Raw genomic sequence first — 23,686 nt, forward strand, 5'->3', positions numbered from 1 at the left:
CTGTTCTTGGTTGAAATGACTGAATATTTCAATAAGTTTCTGGTTGCCTAAATGAAAATACCATCTAAAAAGGTATATAATCTTATTCTCAAGCAGCAGTTTAAGTACACAAGAAGATATTCAAAATGCATTGGGTAAGCAAGGATATGCAAGTACAGGTTACTTTGTAGAAAATTAAGTACCAAGAAACACTCAAATACAAAAACCATCTCATCAAAAATTTTGATGAACAAAATTGTTTAAAATTTTTGACAAGTTTACACTGAATTGTTTTGAGAAATGAGATTGGTATGTATAATCCTTGCACTAGTTTTAAGTAGCTTTCAAATGTTTATCTAGCGTGGCTCATTTAGACATGTATCTCTACCTCTTTCTCTAACATACTGCATAATTTTATACGTAAAAACATTTATCTCATCCTTAAACTCTCAAGAGACAGAGTGTAAGTCATCATTAACTACCAAGTGACATTCCTACTTCAACCTCATAGGTCTTAGAGTTTGTGTGTATTATACCCTAAGGCACTTAAAATAGGTTATCTGCCTATCTTAGTTTTCAGTATTTAGTGGTTGATTTGGTGTTTGCTCTTATTGTTTTTACTTTTTTGAAATTTTATTTGATAACTTAGTGAGAAATTGGGAAATAGTGGATCAATGCCAAATGCAGTTTTGAAACTGAAGCCACAGAAGTTTTTTTAGGAATAAGACAGAACTCTGGGGAGAAAAGGGGCTTTTTACTGTTGTTACTTTAATGACAATACTAATTTGGAAGTAGTTTAGTGAAAACTGATATGATTTTTAGAGAAGCAATTAGACAATAGCTACCAAAAATGTAAGAGCATATATTGTTTAACATATACTTCAGACTAGGAATTTAACATTATGAAATGAAATATAAGCACAAAGATTTCACACAAAGATAGTCATTACATCTTTATTAGTAGTACTGAAAAAATAGGAAGCAATCTAAATATTTTAAGACTATAATGATCCAGGAAAAAGCTTATAGTATAATGTAAAGGGATAAAAGCAGGATAGAAAAAGCTACATATACATAACAATCCTAACTTGAATGTGTGTGTGTGTGTGTGTGTGTGTGTGTGTAAAGATGTAAATTTTAGCATTATCTAAACCTTTTCCAATGGTCATACTTTCATGATCAGTGTAAAATATATGTTTTAAAATGTGAATTGACATATTGGTTGATTATAGCTGTGTTTCTAAGTAAATAAGGGTCTCATTTTCATCCCAGCACTAAAGGAATTTAACATTTTCCTTATTATGTTTCACACCTCTACTGATAGTTGATTCATAAACATGTGGTTTTTGTAAAAGAGTAATAAAGATATTTCTACTTAATTTTTTAAATTTCTTTTGTTACCTTATACCATGATGTTTCCAACTTCTTTTCCACTTTGATAATACTTCTTTAGACTTTGCTTAGTGAAATCAAGTTATAAAGTGCAGAAAGGCGATTCAAGATATAATTTTAAATTCCCTTTCAAAGTGTACATTTTAATGAATATCCTCCGTTATTCAATTCAGCTCTCCCCTAGCACAGTGGCTGAGAAGCCAGCCTTCCATCAGTGCCAGAGGAAAGGGCAGGGCTGGGTTTGGGCCCACGTACGGTGGGGGAGGGGGCATTCACGTGTGGCAGCATGCTTGTCTGGGAAAACCAAGCCAGAGCAGAGTGAGGAATATGTCCACACAGAGGAGAGGCAGGGGCCATGATGGCAGACTGGTTACATATAGAGAGATCGGTCACATACATCTATTAAAGAAAATGAGAGCCAGGTTTCTCACTGTTGAAGAGGAGACAACAAATCTTGGAAGGGAGAGAGCTGAAAATGACATTGCTGTGTTGGATTGGAATTGTAGGTATTGATGTGAACTCATGAATTTTAAGAAATATAACTAGAGAAATAAAGTAGATTTCAATGTGTGCGTGCATCCACACACACACATTCCCCAGTTCTATCTACTGACATTTCACTAACAATGAGTATAACTGGCACCATATTTTGACTTCTAAATAGCATTCTCCTCTAAGAGGAACTGAGAATCCTTGGAGAAGGTAGATTCCAGGCATAGGGCTGAGAAAACCTACTTGTGACAGAAAGTAAAGATATTTAAAGAATCATAGGAACATATCAAAAAACAACACTATCAGATATAAGGTAGATAAAGCAAAATGACTCCATAATACAGGACATTTTTAAAATGTGGATATTATTTAATCTCTAAGCATGAACTCAAAGTTAAAATCTAAGTATACATTCTGAAAAAAAAAGAGCCTACCTTGTTTTGCAAGAAACTATAATAACAATTCTTATAAATTTTAAATTAACTGACATTTTTTCCTTCAATATGTATGATTATAGGCAACAGGTCCGAGGATTGGTGTCTTAACACAAAATGCAACTAACATAGGACTGTCAGTGATCATTTCCTTCATATATGGGTGGGAGATGACACTCTTGATTCTGAGTATTGCTCCAGTACTTGCTCTGACAGGAATGATTGAAACCTCAGCAATGACTGGATTTGCCAACAAAGATAAACAAGAACTTAAGCGTGCTGGAAAGGTAAAATAAAGACTGTTGTTATCATCATAACATTTAAGGGAAAACAATCAGAAATCCCTTTTTTGCAATATCTTAATTTCTTTTCTTAGGAATCTATAAAGTGGTATATATGTACTGAAATGCATACAGGCAAGTGTGGATATAGGATAGGATATAGGTCTGTTATAGCAATGGGGTGCATGATTTAGACCATGGGCTCTAGAGTCAAATTGGCTGAATTAGAGTCCATATATGTCACTAATAAATGTGTGACAAGAGCAAGTATGTCAACATTTCTGGACTTCAATTCTTCATCTGTAAAGTGGGAAAAATAGTATCCATGTACATATTTTTGAATTATACAAAACAGTATTATTATGTACAAAACACTTGGAATAGTATCTGGACAGTAAGTACTCAGTAATGTCAGCCATTATTACTGTTACCACATCATGGGAGACTTTGCTAACATATGATTCCCTGTCCTCTGATTGTTGAATAATTAAATTTTCTTGAACAATTCTGGGTATTTTATTTTTCAAAATAAAGAAGAAATATAATAGTTACTGAATATAAAGTGCTGCAAATTTTTTAATTGATAGTCACTATAACAAGGTTTTAGAAACAAGAATCACTTTTATGCCGATTAAAATGAATTATTTAATTTCTTGGAAAAAGCTTTGACATGTTTAAGCTTCTTAGGATTAATAATATTCATGAAAACAATCTTGTATTGGAGATTTAGGGAAACATTATTATTGTAGTGCCATAACATCTAACAATGGAAAGAGATGTCATTTTATCTAATCAGGCACCCAAAGCAGGACTCCCTTGTATAATATCCCAGCCAACCTGTCAAGTGTCCATCCATCTCTACCCACCCTGTCTCTTCAGTTGAGAGCAGTGCATTACTTTCTCAGTTCTCCTCCTCCTCCTCCTTCTCTTCCCCTCCCCCTTTTCTCTTCCCCTCCCCTTTGTCTCTTCCCCTCCCCCTTTTCTCTTCCCCTCCCCCCTCCTCTCCCCCTCCTCCTTCTTTTTGGTGGTCTTCTATCCTATTCCTCTTGGCTTTCATCTTGCTAGAGATCCAAAGCCTGTTTCTCATGACAGCCTCTAGTAAGCTACTTCATGTCAATGCAGAGTCCTGCCTTGGCCATCCATCCCCAGATCTTTTACCTATTCTCACAATACAGTTTCACAAATCTTTAGCACACTGTTAAACATCCTCTGAATATGAAAATGATTTTAATATTCATTAAAGGTCTGTAAGACAGTGACTGTATCACAGTTGGCACATCATAAGGAGCATGAATATTCATGAAGAGGGACGTCAAACATGTGACCCATCAAAATTGGGTTTGCATGACCCTTGGACCTTTCCACGCTTCTTGCACTAGATAAGCACCTTGGAATATCTGCTTGAGCAGTGTAGACTGAACTACATACTGTATTATTTGCAACTAACACAGTGAAAATTTACTTAAGCCTCCCATGTGCAAATCATCACAACTTCCAAATTAATGGGACCCTAATTAATTATATTTTACTCATCTTACTCATCATGAGCTTTAGTTGTACATGTGCCCTTTGATTTTTCCTTTTTGTATGATTAATCACAATATACAGTAGCTTTCTCGGTAGCTTTAAATCAGTCAGTTTTTCAGGCACCAAAACTGAGAATATGAATAAATAAAATGTATTGTTCCTTCTTTGGTTGCATGTATAGCTTTTGACAAATATCAAATGTTTTATTTTTCAGACTTAAAATGGAAGTATTAGTTTAAAGACGCATTATTATCTAAGGTTCTAAATTCATAATAACACTTTCTCCAATGTTAAAAGTGATCTCATGTTTTTTATTCATTTCAAATTTTTTCAAGTGCTCAGCATTCTTACCCATTTTCTTTGCATATCACAGAATGTTACAATTTGAGATTTCTTTGAGTTCACTTTTAAATTAATGAGAATTTCAAACAAAACATCAAAATAGAGAGTAGAATCCAGGTTTCCTGGCCATAGTCCAGAAACTTAGTCTTTCCCTATAACCCCAGTTTTCCTTCAAAGAACACTTTGTGTACATCTAGGTCTTACTCTGTCCCACAACCCACTCGGCCAGTCTGGAAACAGAAGGTGAAAGCAGGAAGGTTCTCTTTCAAGTCTATGTGTATTCCCATGTCCATGAACTTATTCTAAGCCAAGAGTCTCCATTTTGGATCCCACATTATTACTCCTTTTTAAAACTATATAAATATGGAAAAGCATCAGTTAGATTTTAATTAAATATCTTTTAGTTTCACAGACAATAAAGTAAGAAACAGCTGCAGCTTGTACATAATTCTATAGCCACACCCCGTTACTTTACTGCAATATTCCCCGGGCTTTCGGTTGCAATTTGCTTTTCTCTGTTAGAATAAAATAGTTATTTATTTTATTATATCTGCTCTCATCTCCTTGAGTTATCTTTTAATTCACAGGACAGTTCTTTTCCATAATTACATATGGACATAATGCTCACTAACTTTTGAAACTTCTGCCTATGGAACCAGTTTAAATAGAAATTCTGTGAAAAATTAAAGGAGGCTAAATTTAAGTCAATGGACTAAATCTTTTCAGAAGAAATATTCCTTGAGCCTAGTATCCTGAACTGCTATTTTCCTATCTTATTTTAGGGGAAAGAAAAAGGGAAGCTAAGAAAACTCACTAAGAAAACTTACCGACTTAATTACTTTAATATGTCCCCTATGTAAGTGACTGAAATTCACGACCACGCGATTTTTGATCTTTACTAACTTTATTTCTATCTTTTATCCTATTTTATAAGATAGCAACTGAAGCTGTAGAAAATATACGTACTATAGTGTCATTGACCAGAGAAAAAGCTTTTGAGCAAACATATGAGGAGACGCTTCTGACTCAGCACAGGTAATTGTAGATTCATACTGACTCCGTTAACTAGAGTTTGTTCCTGTAAAGGCAGTACTCCTGGTGATCCCAGAGCTTTGCCTGCCAATTCATTTGCTCAGGAATCTTTCCTAATAATGGCATACCATAATTTCTCATTTGACTTCATCAAGAGAAGACTAAAAGAGGAGTCGAGAGCAAGCACCATTAGAATATGTTTTAGCTCTTCCCACATTGCCATGTGCCTTTACTAAGTGTGCACCTTTTCTTATTTTCCTGAAGGAAAACCAGAGAAATCAATTCAAGAAAGAAAACAAGATTGCTCAGCCTTTTAAATTGAATGTCTAAAATGATTCACATTTTAAAACAAATATATACACAATAAATGGATCATCCCTTTTAATTTTAAATTAGTCCTCCTTATCATATTTACTCAGTGATACTCTTTGTATTACTTTATCAGAGAGATAGCTTTATACCCTTTTATACCCATGCTTGTGATTGGTACTGACCTTTAATTTCCACACTTTATTCTCTTTAGTGAAAGATTAGGACAGAAAATATTTCTAAATACTTCTAAACTAAACCTCTTTAACTCTTTCATTAACTGTCCTTTCAGACTTATCCATTCATTTGAAAGTAAATAGAGGCAATTTTGTTATACTGAATTAAGTGTATAGCTATAGAGAAAATCATTACATTTTCTGTTTTCCCAATAATAATTTTCAGTAGTTATAAAAATTATTTCCAATTCTTAGAAAATGTATATCCCCTAAATAACACGTCTAATCTTCTATATTCCTTACTCTACATTTATTGAAATGTTCTTGGTATAACTTGTGACCCAGTATTTGGTAAATTTTTGTGCATTTCAGAAATACCTTGAAGAAAGCACAGATCATTGGAAGCTGTTATGCATTCAGCCATGCCTTTGTGTATTTTGCCTATGCAGTGGGGTTTCGATTTGGAGTCTATTTAATTCAAGCTGGGCGAATGACCCCAGAGGGCATGTTCATGTAAGTTGTACAAATATTTAAACCTTGTAAATGAGTCATGTACTTAAATTAACCAGAAAGCTGTCTAGTTTATAGGCATTATCATTTAAATCATGTATATGGGAAAGGCATGCTGGGAAAATGTTTAATTTTTTGTTATTTAATATCTGTAAGTTCAATCGAGCTGCTAAAATACTGATACTGATATAATACAGGTAATCTATTGAGTTAAATTCCTAAGTGAATTGCTCCCTATTTCAGTTTATTAGAATTTAGGAAGATATGGGTAAAATATGTTTTTTGTTCATCCATTCCTTCTGGAATTAGTGAAGCTTCATAAAACTCTGAAGGTACAGATAGCTTTATCAAACATGACTTTAAATCGAGGTTGAGTTCTTTGCTAAGCAAATGTCCCAGAAGAAACACACGTCAGTATTACCCTTCAGAAAAGTCACATTTGGAATTAAGTATGGTATCCTAACAACGTTGCCTCTTCCTAAAATATGTGTTGGAGCTTCTATTTTGGAATTCTGTTTACATAGGTATGAATTTTGGGCCCCTGCCTTCCTTCTCCAACCTTATCCATCACTGTAATTTTTGTGACCTGCACATCAGCCCCACACTTGCCATTTCTGTCCCTAAAACTACCATCTCCTTGCACTTGGTCTTCCCCCTGCCTAGAACAACCATTCCCCATGTCTTTGCCAAGCTGCTTCTTTATCACCATCCAGGCCTCTGCTCCTAAGTTCATTCCTCAGAGGGACTTTTGCTGATGGCCCTAAGAAATCCCCCTGCCCCTCTTCATCATCACTCTCCATTTTATTACCTTGTTTTATGTATAATACTTACCACTACACGGAGTTATCTTTTTGTTTCCTTATTTATTTGAGTGAATAGGCTATAAGCTCAGGGAGGGCAGAGCTTAACCTGTTTTGGTCACGGATATTTCCCTAGAACCAAAAACAAAAGCTTGGCACACAGTAGGCACATAATAAGTATTTACTGAATTAATAACTGAATCAAAAATAAAGGGGGAGCCTTGACTGGTGTGGTTCAGTGTATTGAGTGCTCGCCTGCAGACCAAAAGGTTGCTGGGTTGATTTCCAGTCAGGGCACATACATGGGTTGTGGGCCAGGTCCCAGGTTGGGGGCATATGAGAGGCAACCAATCGATGTTTCTCTCTTATATAAATGTTTCTCTTCTTCTCTTTCTCCCTTCTTTCCCCTCTCTCCAAAATTAAATAAATAAAATATTTAAAATAATAAAATAAAAATACAGAAGGAAATTTGGACTTCATAATTAAGCAATCTAGTCATTCCTGGAAATGTGCTTACAAAGTCAACTTTTCCATATTACTCTTATTTTTCAAGATTATTCTATTCCTCCACCCCCCTTACATCCACACACCTATCTGATTCATTCTCTCAGCTGCCCTGATTCATGCATTATCTGAGTCATTCTTTCAACTACCCTGTGAAATGTTATGGCTCCCATTTTACAGATGGGGAATATTAAGACACAAGGAGGTTACCTAATTTTCCCAAAGTCACTTCATCAGTAAGTGGCAAAGCACAAATCAATTTCATGATTCAATATGGCAGAGGATTTGCTTGGCAGACATTTTTTATTATTATTGTTATTACGATTTACTGTTGTTACTAATTCTGTAGACAAACTTTCATAGAATCTTTCTGTAAAATTACTTTTTTAAAAACTTCTTTTTTAGTTTTCTAAATATTTGAATATCTGGAGATGGTTTGATTCTCTTAACATAAATGGAAAAAGTAACTTGCCTAATGTTATTTTATGACCCTAAAATATAAGAGAATCAAAGGCCCCAATAAAAGAACTCCTTTTCCTACTAGCATATATTTCCTGAATTACTTTTCATTAAATTCCTTAAAAAGGGTCATTTCTGGACAAAGTATTTTAGCTGTCAGAATATATGTAGATTATCACCATAAGAGTAATGATTAGTAAATAGTATCACATTGGTATTTCCCAGTGCCCGAGGAAAGGAAGAAACAGGGAACTATCCGAGGTAGAGCAACTCATATCACTTTCTGAGTTTCATTTAACGAGACTGCAGACAGAATAAGCATGCTTATGCTTTTTATAGTGTGGACAAAACAGAGAGGGTCTCTGGAAAATATGAGTACAGAAGTATGCAAAAATGTGAATAGATGAGATTTGTCTTCAACACCAAAATCTCTAGCCTCTTAGAAACCCAGTGTATTCCCCCCAACCACCATGAATATGTCACAAGTGTCCCTTTAGACACACTAAGTTACGCCTGGCCTAGAAGACTCTGTGCATCCCAGAATCTAGGGTGATAGCTCTCTATCTAATCAGTTAATTGAATGGAAGAAGTTTACAAAGATACTCTGTCCTTCTAGAATATTCCTTAGGTAAAAAGAAGTTTGTGTCATTCCCTCAATCAGTGGTTTCCAAACTTGGTTTTCAATCAATGGTGTCCAAACTCGGTTTCCAATCAAGGAGCTGGTTAAAAATGCAGATACCCAAAACTCACCCACAATTCTAACCCAGACACTTGTAGATCTGGCTTAGGGCCAGGCATCTACATTTTACTAAATACCACAGATTGTTCTGAGGATCACACTTTTTCAAGAAATATAAACACGGAGACAGAATCCCATGCTACTCTCCATAGTCACTTAAAACCTTAGGGCTTTCTTTTGGCCACTATTAGAAATCTCCTAGATTTATATAAAAATTGGGAAAGTCATATTTTAGTTTACTTTTTTATATTTTAGTTTATTGTTAAAAATAAAGATGTTTTATTCACCTGTAAAATGTGCATGTATTTTCAGGATTTACAGCCACAGGGATGGGTAAGCTGTCTCTCTTTAAGAAATGACAGTGTGCCATAAGAAATGAAAGGCAGGGGCACAGTCCTTAAAGTGCTCATAATATCAGTTTATCAGCATGGCTACTATCAGCCTTAACTACTTCCTTTAAAAAAAGGCAACATACATTTCTTATTTTTAACTTAAATTATTTTATTGTTGTTCAGTTACAGCTGTCTGTATTTTCTCTCACCCCCTCCAAAGCCACCTTTGTCCCTTGCTTCCACCCTCCCCATTGGTTTTGTCCACGTGTCCTTTATAGTAGCTCCTGAAAACCCTTCTTCACACTGTCCTTCCCCACCCCACCCCCCGGCTATTGTTAGATTGTTCTTAATTTCAATGACTGGTTATATTTTGTTTGCTTTTTTCTTTTGTTGATTATGTTCCAGTTAAAGGTAAGATCAGCAACATACATTTCTTACAGTAGAAGCTGTCTCCATCCATCTCTATTATTACAGAAGTTTCTCTGAAATGAGCATTTTTTTAAAAGGTGATAACATGTTCACTCTGCTACCTTGCCACTGATGCATAGTCGGGTAGAAAATCTCTTGTTTAGGTTCTCACACACATACATTCCATAAAACTGTCCCCTTCTGCTTCCATTAGCCCTGGCAACACTTTCAATTCACTTCACTATAAATGCATAGACTTTGAAAAATAGAAAATAATTTTCTTCTGTGTGATTTTTAGTGTCTTTAGGTTAGTTTCTAGCTGACTTTCCTTTTGCAATATTGTCCAGAAACCATTATTGACCAGCAGAAGTTTCTTTAACTCTTCGTACCCCCACTTCAGAGTTTTCCTGTCTGTTCCTTCTTCTTTGCTACTTGTATTAGCAGGAAGCAAAGTAGAGCACACAGATGAGAAAGAATCCAGGCATGGCAGCCTTTAGTATGGTAATAATAAAGCCACAGCTTTGAAAGCAGCCTGTGAAGCAGAGCCAGGAGGCCTTTGTATTTCGGCCTAGTCCTTCAAAACTCCAAATGTGGCTATTGACAGGAAATCATATAGGACTTTGAAAATTCAATGTGATTACTGACCGAAAGAACAGTATAGGCAGATTTTTCAATAAATATTGGTGGTTGGTTGATAGCTTGAATAATAAGGGATAGAGAAAAGCCAATTAGGCTTCCACTACTGTCTTTGCTCTGGTAGGCTGGAAGGCCCTGGAAGAATCGTGTATGTGATCATTGTAATTTGGAGAGCAACCTTAGTTAGCCAAACCAAGAAAGCAAGTCTTCTCCTGTGTTCACTCTGATGGCAGCCACCCAATTTCTGCCCCACTCCTCCCCAGAGATTATCCAGAAGAGAGGCGGACAAGATAAGGAGACTAAATAGAGGGGTCAATGACTGGAGGGATCTAAAGGAGACAAATCAAGGGAGATTTGATATCTAGGTTCCTCTGAAGATTTTAATATGGGAGACAAGTGCTAACAAACTCCAACATGCAGAGAGCGATAGTTCAGGGCAGCTTACTGTTGGAAAGAGCACATGTAAGGGAAAACAATAAATAAAGAGGTTCCAGTCCCAAGTTTCATAGTTATGTGACCCTAGGCAAATCTAGCCTTGACTTCTTTGGGCTTCTCCTCATTTGTTAAAAAGTGATAAGAGTTCCTGCTGCCCTGTCTCCTTGTGATCCAATGGTATAATGTATATGAAAACATTCTATAAAACCCAAAGTACCAAATAAATATAAATTGTGTATATTCCCTTTCCCATTTGTTGAAGAAGGAATTTAGGATGGGAAGAAAGGAGTTTTGGATTATTATATGGATGTTAGGAGAAACGAGTATAAGAATAATCATAATGGTCACCTCAGTGAGGAAGGATACTCTGCCCTCCAGTCAGAAAAAGGAAACTGAGTGGGGACCTCCAATGTTGCAATTTGGTCTGCTGTGCCAATCTGTGCTTATAGAACTGTGAGATCTTAGTTTCCAGTAGAATGCATGCCATTCACTAATTTTCAGTTCTATGAAAGGAATAATAACTTAAACATTTGTTAAGCATCATACTAAGCACCTTGTGCTATTAATGTATTTAATTCTCACAATAACCCTTTAAGATGTGTATAGCCTTGTCATCTCCTGTTTTCTAACAAGGAAACAGAAACATGGAGAACATGCCCAAGGTCACACAGCTAGCAAATAAATGGCAGAGTGTGTATGTTGTCCCAGTCATCTGGCTTCAGAGCCCTCACTCTGAACCCCTAACCCCCAAATCCCATGTTTTCCCTCTTAGAGTAAGTCGTCAAAGTGGTACAAACTGTATATGGGAGCAGGGTTAAAGGGGAAAACTAGATCTGAATCAGTAACTGTGTAGGATATTCCTATTTGCCATTTGTCTTAAATAAGGATTATTTATTTCTATGCTTTTTTGTGTTCTTATTAGCCAAAAGATCTTATTTAAAATTCAAATTGTATTTCAGCAGCAACAATGAACAAGGAGATTTCCCATTGCTTTGACATGATTGAAAAGACCAGTGTAGTGAGGGTACAGTGACAATGGCCCCATAAACCCATGGAAAACCTGTAAGGTTGGAGAAGAGGAGACCCAGCACCTGAAAATCCTTCCTGTTGAATATTCTTCTCCCTCAACCCCTACCAACCCAAACATTTTTACTGTACATTCAGTATAGAAGTATAAATTCAGTATAAATCCATTTAAGGATAATACTGTGAATAAGATTTNCCAGTGTAGTGAGGGTACAGTGACAATGGCCCATAAACCCATGGAAAACCTGTAAGGTTGGAGAAGAGGAGACCCAGCACCTGAAAATCCTTCCTGTTGAATATTCTTCTCCCTCAACCCCTACCAACCCAAACATTTTTACTGTACATTCAGTATAGAAGTATAAATTCAGTATAAATCCATTTAAGGATAATACTGTGAATAAGATTTATTCTCCCATGTACAATTTAAGCTTAAGAAAGTTATGGAAGTTAAATTTTAGGATTTTTAATTCCCATTTTATATAGTTATGCATCAAGAGTTCAACATGAAAATCATTTCTGAACTATGCAATGTTTCTTATAATCTTACTTAGAGGCATGAAGGGAATACATAGGCAATTATTATAGATTAATACTTTAAAACATTAAAGTTAGTGATTTAAAAACATTTCTTATTATAGCAAATTGTTCCTCTTTATATATTCCCAAGTAGATGAAGTTCCCCAGACAAGCAGTGGCATGGGAAGTTGGCCTGAACATTTCTCTGGAGTAGGCTCTTGTTTCAAATGCTTCCAAGAGTCTGGACCAGATTTGAAGGATGTGGTTTTAACTCTGACATGGAGTGATAGCACTGGTTGCTGTGCACTAAACACTTTGAGTAGAAGTCAATTGCAGTTTAGTTTACTGTAATGAACTGGGCTGGACTAAGTTAGGACAGGTTCTGTAGCAGGCTAGCCTTGGCCTACTGCACATGGGGAAAAATATAAAGAAGATGAAATGTCCCTGATTCCATCCATATAATCCTCATGAGCATCAACCCCCATCCCACTCAGCACGTACACAATAAAGACAGCCTCGGGGCTTTAAACTGGAATTCTACCTCCTCTGCTGAAACTTTTCTTTTTGATCTGTTGTGCATCTGGTCATCTGCCTCTCACAGACCCAAATTCTAAATGGAAGGTCCCTCTCCCCTTCTTGATAAATTTCCATTTCACAAGGGACGTAAGACATTAGCCTTTATAAATCTATACCTAATGCTTTAAATGACTACAATGGTTGAAATTTGGGATAGGTACATATTTTCAGACCTCTCAAATCAGAAGAGGAAGGTATTTTCTCAATTGTTCTGAAAAGCCTTTATCCCTATGGAAACAGAATCCAAGTCACCTGACTCATAATCCAATTATCCTCCTATCTCACCTGCTGGCTCATAGATTAAACTGAGGTTTAAATCTGATTCGGTTTGTTTTTTTTTTTTTTTTTGCATTATATAAAAGAAAAACCTCTGATGTGTTACCCAAACTCAATAACCACTTCCAATATTTATAATTGGGTGTTGAATATTTTGCAAGGTATTTTGAGCTTTAAACAATGTCTGTTAAGTATTAATACTAAAAATGCCTTGACATCACAGAACTAGTGCCTACAATAATTTTAGCATCCAACATCTTAGTAAACTGGGTGTTTTTATATTTTCTGCTGTGCTTAACATTTGTGAAATCAAGAGTCAGGAACTAAGGTCTGGGTCACTGAAGAGACGGCATCAACACCCACCCCTTGATAGGTGCCATCTCCAGAGAAATTCATAAGGAGCCCACACCTGTTAACCTTGCTGTCATCCAGCACAGCACACTAGCAACTGGGTTCTGTGATGTCCTTTTACTGTCTGATGTTTAAATGTGGCCAGTGAAATTTATTATCCGGTCTTAGCTGAAATGTACATTTAGCTCTGCTTACTAAAATGCATTATTTTTCATTCCAGTAAAATGTTTTCATGTCTAAAATGAAAAAGAATAATATTCAACCATGATCATGTGGTATGCCACATTCCCATGAATATTTTATATGCTTCCAAGTATCATTTGCATACTTACCACTTTATAATTAACATGTTTTGAAACTGACATCATAATCTATAGCAAACCTAAAAGATCAAAACTCTTCTTCATATCTTGCTAAGGTACATTTTAATCAGGTTTTGTTTTGAAGAGCTTAACAAAATCCATGCTTTGCTGTCTTTAAATCATGTGGCATCAATTATCTGTTCTAACTACATGATAGTATATGCAGAAAAAAGGGGAGAACACTCATACTGAATGTGTACATTCAGATCTCACTTCCAGAGACTCATTCTTCCTAATATCAGTTGAATTCTCTCTCATGTTTCCAAGCAAGTGAGCCTTACATCAAGATGGCTAAAAAAAATTATATTCACTAGTTAGGGCCTTTGATCTGTGTCTCTAACTGGAAGAGAAACTTTTAAGATTACCTGAGCTTCAAAGCTTATTGTGGTTATTACAAAAGAGATATCATTGTTGGGCCTTTAGTATTAGTGGTGGTGTCTGGTTCAAAAGATTATACTCCTGTGCCTGCTTTTTCCTTTACTTTTAGGACTCCATTGTTTGAAATGGGACTAATTAAGATCCCAATGCTTTATCTTCCAATAGAGTTTTCACTGCAATTGCATATGGAGCTATGGCCATTGGAGAAACACTTGCTTTGGCACCTGAATATTCAAGAGCCAAATCTGGGGCTGCACATCTATTTGCTTTATTGGAAAAGAAGCCAACTATAAACAGCTATAGTCAAGAAGGGAAAAAACCAGTAAGTACATCTATGATTTTAAATGTCCACTTATTGTTAATTGTCCATATTAACAGTTAATCTGCAGATTGGACTGTGTTTGTGTAGTGAATTCAAAGGAAACCAGGGCTTTTAAGCAATTTTGTGAAGCCCAGTAGTGAACACAACAAGAAGTACAGATATAAAAATGTAAACAAAAGTAACAGAAGCCAATGTGGAATCAGAAGCTCTATGGAGAGGAATATGATGTTTAAATAGTATGGAAACATGCACAGTTTCCAAAAAGCACTCATCCACAGTGCTATAATGTATTACAGCCTTTCAAAGGCATCCTTCTAAATGCTGTCAACTTTCTTTCACAGGACACATGTGAAGGGAATATAGAGTTTCGAGAAGTCTCTTTCTTCTATCCATGTCGTCCAGATGTCCTCATCCTTCACGGCTTATCCCTCAGTATTGAGAAAGGGAAGACGGTAGCATTTGTTGGGAGCAGTGGCTGTGGAAAAAGCACTTCTGTCCAACTCCTTCAGAGATTTTATGACCCCATGAAAGGACAAATAGTAAGACCTAATTTAAATACAATTTATCTGTGGATTAGTGTGCTCTTCTTAAACAGTCTCTTGAGCTTAACATCCTCACTGGCTTGGGTAGAGCAAAACAGTACACTAGCTAAGAGAAAGAAAACAAATTCTATCCCTTTACTAAGAGGACAAGCAAAGCAGTAACAAAAATAATGGATAGAACTTTGAGGCTAAGTATAAAGACCCAAAGATTCTTCAACCATTATGGCAGTAGAAATTTTGATCTTATACACCATGGAATTCTTTTAAAATACAGGTCTAATGTTTAGAAGAATGGTCTAATATCCATATCCAGGCTCTTCCTTTATTTTGTTCTTGTTTAAGAGATAATACTTTTCCTCTGCCTCCCTGGTTAAGGCATTCTGCTCTTTACCCCCCACCCCATCTTCAAAACCCCCAACCCCAGTTCTCAAAACATTATGCATAATTGGGTCTTATCTGAATCAGCTCCAGTAAATCCTGCATCCTGATCTCAAAATGCAACCTTTACCTCCTTTGAACTCCAAAGACTAGGTGTTTTTCTCACCTAACGGTTTTCTTACACTATGTTATTTTCAGGTTTTCATTTATCCTTTCCCCTCAACCACCACTGCATTACACGCAACACAGACACCACCTCCTGTTCTGCCTCTTCCTCCTCACACACAAAAAAGCTCCTAGAAGTCAAAGACTTTTGTTAGTCCTTATTAGTTGTTATTCTCCTGTAATTTGCCACCTTTTCCCCATCACTGATTCTCAGTGACAATTGATAAAATGCAACAGTCCTGTTACAGTGGAGGTTGTTCATTTTCCATAAGAACTTAGAACAGAGCAGCAGGCTTTATTCTCAACTCTGAGCAGGTGTCTAGAATATGTGGCCACTCCTAGAAATGACAAGTAAGTTTGGGAGTTGGCATTTTAGTCATTTCTCACTGTTGGCTTGTATGCAACATATGATTTATGAGCCTTCCTTGGGTAACATTATACTACTAAATAGCTTGAATGCCTAAACTTCTTGTTATGATTTGTATATTTTTGAATACAGTGAACTGTAATATTTTATATGCTTTATAAATAATAATATATATTATTATTTATATAATTTTATATGTAATATGACACACTGTTGGATCTGCACAAACCATTCTCCATTCTGGTCTTGGCAGCTATTTGATGGTGTGGATGCAAAGGAGTTGAACGTGCAATGGCTCCGTTCCCAAATAGCAATTGTTTCTCAAGAGCCTGTGCTCTTCAACTGCAGCATTGCTGAGAACATCGCCTATGGTGATAATAGCCGTGTGGTGCCATTAGATGAGATAAAAGAAGTAGCAAATGCAGCAAATATCCATTCTTTTATTGAGGGTCTCCCTGAGGTAAGAGAATATCTGAAATCTTGAGCTACAAAGCTGCTAAGTTAGCCTAAATAGTTTAGTGGGCCAGCTCAGAGACAGCCAATCCCAGTTCCAATTTCCAAAAGCTCTCAAGATTCATTTCCTCCCCTACCCCTACATGCACAAATTGTGTATGTGTTGTGATCAAAATTACATGAGGCTATATGTAGCCTTTTTTAATCTTACTTAGAATGAATAATGAAATGTTTCCTCACAAATATTTGTGTATTGGATTATCAGTTGTTTCCTCAGACCTTTCTGGGGATATTAAATAATATCATGTGTTAAATATATGTAATGTACAGCATATACAATTTATAGTATATTTCCTTTTAACAAAAAAAAATGGAATTCTTAAACAGATGTAGCTCTCAGGATTTCACAAGGGTGAATACCAAGGAGTCAATTTGAAGTGTGCTAAGGGTAATATATGTATGATATATATCATGGAGATGACCTGCAGGTGTTTGGAAATGTCAGCCTGAGGCATAGGAGACAACTTGAAGCAATACAACCTTGGTATTGAAGCTCCTCTGAGAAACAGACCATGTGTAGATGTCCCCTGGTCCCCACAGTATCACACAGAATGGCAGCTCAGGCAAGCCACACCATTGCTCCTTGGGTAGGGCTTAGACCACTGGAGCCGCTCTGCAACTCCTCCCCAGGGCCCTGCAGGACTTTCCAGCTGGTTGAGGATTGTCTAATCCTTTCTGATTTTCTCTCTAGGACCCAAATGGCTTTTAGCCCATTTCATAGTAAGAAGCTGTTGCCCCTTGGGCATCTCATACCAGGTCTCTCCAGAAAAAGTCCAACCATTGTTAATATAATGATGTCAGTGTGCATGACATTCATGTAACCTGGCAGCCAAAAGTGGACTGGAATGCGCATGAACAATGACAACTTCACTGTACTAGTCAGTGGGGATGGTAGATGCCAATGAGTGAGCATATTTACTGTGTGGCCATGGCATTCAAACTGAGGGAGTAGAGCAATGAATCTGTATCCAATTTTGTGTTGAGCTTGAACACTCCTCCACGTGAACTACTGGGATGACTTATGGGCAACTGGTGATTGGCAGCTTCATCACGACAATACACCCACTCATGCATCGCATCTCATGCAGAGTTTTTTGGTGAAACATCAAATCAGCCAGGTGACCCAGTCCCCCTACAGTCCCAATTTGGTGCCCTTTGACTTCCAGATTTTCCCCAAACTAAAATCACCTTTGAAAGGGAAGAGATTTCAGACCATTGGTGAAGTTCAGAAAAATATGACAGGGCAGCTGATGGTGATTGGGAGAACTGTGTGAGGTCCCAAGGTACCTACTTTGAAGGGGACTGAGGTGTCATTGTCCTGTGTACAAAGTTCCTTGTATTTGTATCTTCTTCAGAAAATGTCTCTATTTTTCATTGTACATGGCTGGATCACTTCTTGACAGACCTCATAAAACAGGTGATTTCTGAACACTCACTATCCCAGTGTTTGCCAGAAAACTGATTTAGATTTTCAGTTTAAACAGAAAAGAATGGAACTCTATGATTCTTCATTAAAAAACAAAAATCATCATTTTAAATACCTGAAAATGTTTTAAAGTTGCTATGGAGACAATGTGCACATCTACATTTATAACCTGTTCTTTTTAATGATAGGCAAAACACTTGAATTTGATTTTCATCTAATTCATCCTTGAGACTTATATTTTCCTACAGTCCAGAGAAGACAAGAAATTCAAAGTAATTTCTAAAATAGTATTGAATGAACCTTCTTCAGGTACGTGGAAAAATCCATGTACAATTTAAGCAAGTCTAGCTGAAAGAGCTACAAACCCATTATCATTCCCCAATCTTCTCTCTTTTGGGTTTAAGATTGGAGTCTCCAATTTAGATTGAAATTTTGCAGTGTGTGGAAATAAATGACATAGTTTTATCAGATTACCCTGCCCTATGATTCCGAAGTTCATAAAAAATACATTTTAGGAGGAAGGGGCCCGGCCTGCTGGCAGTCCCAGTTAAAATCTCAGAGGAGATAGCTGAAGTCTGTTTTCTTTGTAGAGCATTTCACTTCAGAAAAGACACATTCCCTGAACTCTAATAATTCACACATGCATTGTTTTATATAAAGCAAGCAACTGCGTACTTTAAATTGAAAAATGAACTTTGAATAAGTAGACACATTTGTCCTAAGACTATGTCATAGGCTCTCTCCATACTCACTTTGCCTGAGTGGCACCTCCTAAAGTAGTCAAATGTAAAGAGAGAGACAATTCATTCCAATTCTCCAACGTACTAAGACAAAATGAACAGCATGTAGTCACATGCTGCACCTTCTCTGTGATCTGCTACAGGATCCACCTTTAGAAGGCTTACCCTTGGACTTACTTTCCAGTGGAGCTAACCCCTCCTCCCATTCTAGTCTGGGTACCAAAGGCATGTATTTTGTTAGACAACTGGCTACCACTACTAGAAAGTGGTGTGAAACCTTGGAGGGAAGCAGTCAATGGGACCATCTGGAAAACAAGCAGGAGACAGCTTCCACCAACTAAACTGATCGATCCTGACTTAGCAGACTACAAAGGCTACAGGAGATGAGAAATTTCCTTTACCCTCTACAGAGGGAAACACTGGAGGGGGTCATTAGTAAGTAGGAGAGCTTTGGAAACATTGTGAAATGCTAAATGTCACTATCAAGATGCCAGCCTAACTCACAGCCAGAAAGATACCTACCTACACACTGAGAACAGCATTCTGGCATCTGGAGGGATTTGCTGATAGGGATTTAGCAAGAGCCAAATAAAGGAACCAAAAAGTTTCCATGTGTTTAGATGCTTTAAGTTATTTTGACCTCAAAATAGAAGGTAATGTAACAATGGAAAAAGATTTGTGTTTACTTGGAAATTCTTTTTGCCAATAATTTTTTTCCTATGCTTTAATTCAGACAATTCCTTTGTAGGAGCACACTGGCAAAGATCTGCTGCATGTGATCAGATTAGATATGTAAATGAGATGGTGTTTACCGCTGGTTTAGCATTTATTTACAACAAAGCACAAGAATACACTTCAGCACTTGTTGGGACACAAATTTTTCCAGAGTAGCAAAATTTGAAATATTTAGATGGTTCTCGCCCACAGTTGCCATGGTAATTTAAATAACCAAGCCTTGCTCTCTTAATTGCATGTTCCTGTAACAGAAATACAACACACAAGTTGGACTGAAAGGAGCACAGCTTTCTGGCGGCCAAAAACAAAGACTAGCTATTGCAAGGGCTCTTCTCCGAAAACCAAAAATTTTATTGTTGGATGAAGCCACCTCAGCCCTTGACAATGAGAATGAAAAGGTAACATCCTCTTTTTCACCTCAGAATATAATATCAAATATGAGAGTGAAGTATCATGGAAGAAATAAAGTCAGTTTAAAGGAAGAAACAGCCTGGAGAGAATTGTAGTCATGGGGTCACCAGTTCTAATTAAGAAATAGGCCTGTAAAATAAGGTTAGGGGCTGGTGGGGAGGTGGGAGAGAGTTGGGACCCAGGGCATCTCATGTTCTAGAAGGCTTTCCTCTCTTGAATTTGTCTCATTATTTTAAAAGGGGCCTGATGTTTATCCACTCAAGGAAAAAGCACAAGAAATTTAACTTTTCTATTTTGTTATTAGTCCTATTAAGCCAAACAAATTAAGAAGGCAGTCTACCAACCTGCCTGTGTAACAGAGCGATCTGAACAGCAGCGTCAGAGCCTGCTGGTTACACCACCTCCTACAGAGGATTAGCTCTGTTTGAGAAGGGGGCAAGGCAGCAGGCAGCCCTGTGACAGGAAACCTGCACTGCGAACCCTTCAGATGTTTGGTTTTGCTATGTCCTTTGTCCCTCAGGAGTTTCATACTCCTAGTAGGCACTTATTTGTTAAATGTACATTGGTTAAATAAATGATAATAATTAATACAGGGTGGGGCAAACATAGATTTACAGTTGTCCGTGTGGAAATTAATACAGTAACAATAATACAAGAATAAACTCTGTTTTGCATACTCACAACTATAAACCTACATTTGCCCCAACTTGTATTTATTGACTGTTCACTATATGCTGGTATCTCAATCCTCATAACAATTCAATGAACTAGGTTATTTTATCATCGTGCTCATTTTACAGATTAGAACACTAAGGCTTAGAAAAGTAAAGTAACTTTCCTAAATGCCAATAGTGGGTGTCTGACCTAAGAACTCATATGGTTAACCCCTACGCAATTGCTCTTCTGTTGTTTGTAGGTGATTATCATTCTTGATTTCCAAGGAGACAGTGTGTTATGAAAGAAAAAACTTTCTTTTTCATCAGTGTCATCAGTTACTATCAATGTGACCTTGGTCAAGTGACTGAAGCTTTTCAAATCTAAGTTCACTCATCAGAAAAGTGAAAATGCCCCACCTTACAGGTTTATTGCAGATTCAAATGGGATATCCATCCACCTTGGAGGAAAGCAGTCAATGGAACATTTTATATATTCAACAAATACTGCTTTTTACCTCTAGTCTTATTTCCTTTATACAGCCTTATTACCTTATTGTAGCTGAGATACTGTTTTGGTCAGAAAAGTTTTACAGATAAGTTCTATTTTAAAAATACTATGAAAAGAAATGAAGAAAGTAAATGAATTCTACTTATGTGTGGAAGTACTACTTTCTGACCTTGAGTTTGGAACCACTTACATACAAATAACCATTTCATTTTTTTTCATTGTCACAAATGTTTGTCCAATTAAAAGTGTTACTTACAATGTCTATAATTACTTTTTCTAGATTTCTGTTGATTAGGGTGAATATTTCTCAAAGTAGGGCAACTTCCTTGGGAATAAGCAAATAAACAAAGAATGTTATTAAGTCACCCTAATTGATTTGATTTAGGCAAGTTTATTAGCATCTAACGGGAGCTAGTGATCACCAGTACTTCTCTCTTCCAGGTGGTCCAGCATGCCCTTGATGAGATCAGTAAGGAGAGGACGTGCCTAGTGGTGGCTCACAGACTCTCCACGATACAGAATGCAGACTTGATAGTGGTTCTGCACAATGGAAAAGTAAAGGAATGGGGCACTCACCAAGAGCTCCTGAGAAATCAAGACACATATTTTAAATTAGTAAATGCACAGTCAGTGCAGTGATGCTGTTAGAGTTAGCACATACCTTGATCTTTGTGTGATGAAAAGAAAGATTACTTAGTAATTGTTTGGCATGCTTTGATCTCTTTTACTGATATATCAATATCTAGAATCATACTCTGCAAGTACAGACATGTTGTGTTTATACACTCTCTTCCCTTCAGATTTTTTTAAAGGAAACAAAAATTTCCTAAACTCATTTGAGTAAAATAATGCCCCTATCCCTCACTTTATAAAAGTGTTCTAGCATACTTGCTTATAAAGCAATTTTCTGCAAAGTGAATCTATTTTCCCATCAACTTCTGCTATAAAACCAGGACTACGTTCCAGGAGGAAAAATTTGTCAAGTTAACTAAGTTGAAAGATTTTAGCAAATAGAGAGTAAGATGTAGCTGGGCCTATGGCATTGCAGGAAGAATGATTTTAATTTGGAACTTCCAGCACATTTAATTCTTATTAGAGTACTTTGAGCTAGTCCTTTTCTCTAGACCTCAGGAATCTCTCTCATAATATCTCTCTCAATGTTTCTGTTAATGAATATCCACTGTTTCCAAAAATTATTTTGCTTTGTTAGGGGGGCAGGGAGGATGACAGTGTAGAATCTCTTATGAATTAGGTGGTTATCTTTCACTTTACCAGTAAGCAAAATGCTTCATGTGATCCATCTTGAAAATTCCATTATTCTGAGTTTTGGGTTTGGCAGAATAAATCACAGACCTACCAGTATATGAACACTTAAATTTACTTGAAATAAGAGCTACTTTTATTGTGGGTGAAAAATTTTAAATACCTTTATTATTAATCAAGGGATTTGTATAAATTTTATTCATACCTTATTTTATATATGTATGATTTAAATGTTTTGTGTAAATAACAATATTGGTAGTCCGAGCCATGTTTTCCATTTACCCAAATATGTAATTGCTTCGTGATTTTATTTCCATTCTAATTACATTTTCTTTCATTTACAGTGACACGGCCAACCTATCTAAAGTACACTTTTCCAGTAATATATAATCTTGCTAACAGATGTACAAAATAAATCGAAATAAAGCCCAGATGCTCACAGATGATTCCAAGCCTTGGCGACTCGATGCTGGGATGCAGAGTGTAGTTCCAGAGCCCGGGGTTGCCACTGTCGTGGCTCGGCTGGTGCACTGCCCATATAACCTCTAGCTGCAGAACAAACCCTGAAGACTGTCTTCACTTTAACCCTTTTACCAAAAAATTGAGCATCCTCTTCAGGCTTCTTTTGGATAGAGAAAACAGGTACTAACGTAGGTCTTTCCTAAAAGGAAAGTGGCACATGGCACATTTGGGGAAGCAGGGATACCTGTATCACCTTCACCTTGTCATGGGTTATGATCAGTCATTGCTGATCTATTGGCTAGGATACTTCTATTCTTGGCTCGCTTAACTTTTTCTTTCCATTCACACAGCAAATGTAATTTTAATTACCTGAATTTTCTTTTAATTTTAGTCGTACCATAGTTCAAGTTGGTTTTCTTTAATTTTGAAATAATTTTGTATTTGAGTGTACATTGTCGAATTTCATACACTGGCTAATTTCCCTCAAGACATTTATCTATATTATGACACATCCCTTAGTCTCAGGTTTTCCTGGTCTCAAGAAAACACTGATTTCTGGTAGTCATGATTCACATGCTAATACTTATCCAGATTGACCTCAATTCAAACTTGTTCAGGCGTGCTTGCCCTTTGCTTCTCCTTTGCCTTTGGGTTTGGATATACAGTAGTAACAAGAGATAATAATGATGTACCAGTATAAAAAGAGAGGAGGTGGGGACCTGTAAATACCTGGCCTAGAAAGTTCTAAATACAACAAAAATTGTTCACCAGAGAGGCCAGGATCTATCAGAGACTCCTTCCTAGGAGGAAGGGCTGTTCAGTGAGTCTTAAAATAACTGCAACACCAATGAGAGTACCAGTGCAATAGAAACAATTTAGCAAGGATAAGCTATGGCACAGATGTTAATGTAAGGGAAAAAAATCCC

The 23,686-nt window shown here is 36.7% G+C and overlaps 1 protein-coding gene across 1 annotated transcript in view; it reads left to right on the plus strand.

Annotated features, from left to right (window-relative positions):
• The window catches only part of ABCB5 (ATP binding cassette subfamily B member 5), a 95,359-nt gene extending 73,625 nt beyond the window's left edge, over positions 1 to 21,734 (plus strand). Inside the window, exons 20-27 of the mRNA XM_037056246.1 lie at positions 2,381 to 2,584; positions 5,382 to 5,482; positions 6,337 to 6,477; positions 14,438 to 14,594; positions 14,936 to 15,133; positions 16,300 to 16,506; positions 19,712 to 19,858; positions 21,477 to 21,734. Coding sequence (XP_036912141.1) covers positions 2,381 to 2,584; positions 5,382 to 5,482; positions 6,337 to 6,477; positions 14,438 to 14,594; positions 14,936 to 15,133; positions 16,300 to 16,506; positions 19,712 to 19,858; positions 21,477 to 21,674 — 1,353 coding nt within the window. The 3' untranslated portion in view covers positions 21,675 to 21,734. The remainder of the gene's footprint in view (positions 1 to 2,380; positions 2,585 to 5,381; positions 5,483 to 6,336; positions 6,478 to 14,437; positions 14,595 to 14,935; positions 15,134 to 16,299; positions 16,507 to 19,711; positions 19,859 to 21,476) is intronic.
• The last annotated feature ends 1,952 nt before the right edge of the window (positions 21,735 to 23,686 follow it).

The sequence above is a fragment of the Sturnira hondurensis genome, unplaced genomic scaffold (genome assembly GCF_014824575.4).
Source record: "Sturnira hondurensis isolate 20B ecotype Veracruz unplaced genomic scaffold, ASM1482457v3 Scaffold0008897, whole genome shotgun sequence".
Lineage (NCBI taxonomy): Eukaryota > Metazoa > Chordata > Mammalia > Chiroptera > Phyllostomidae > Sturnira > Sturnira hondurensis.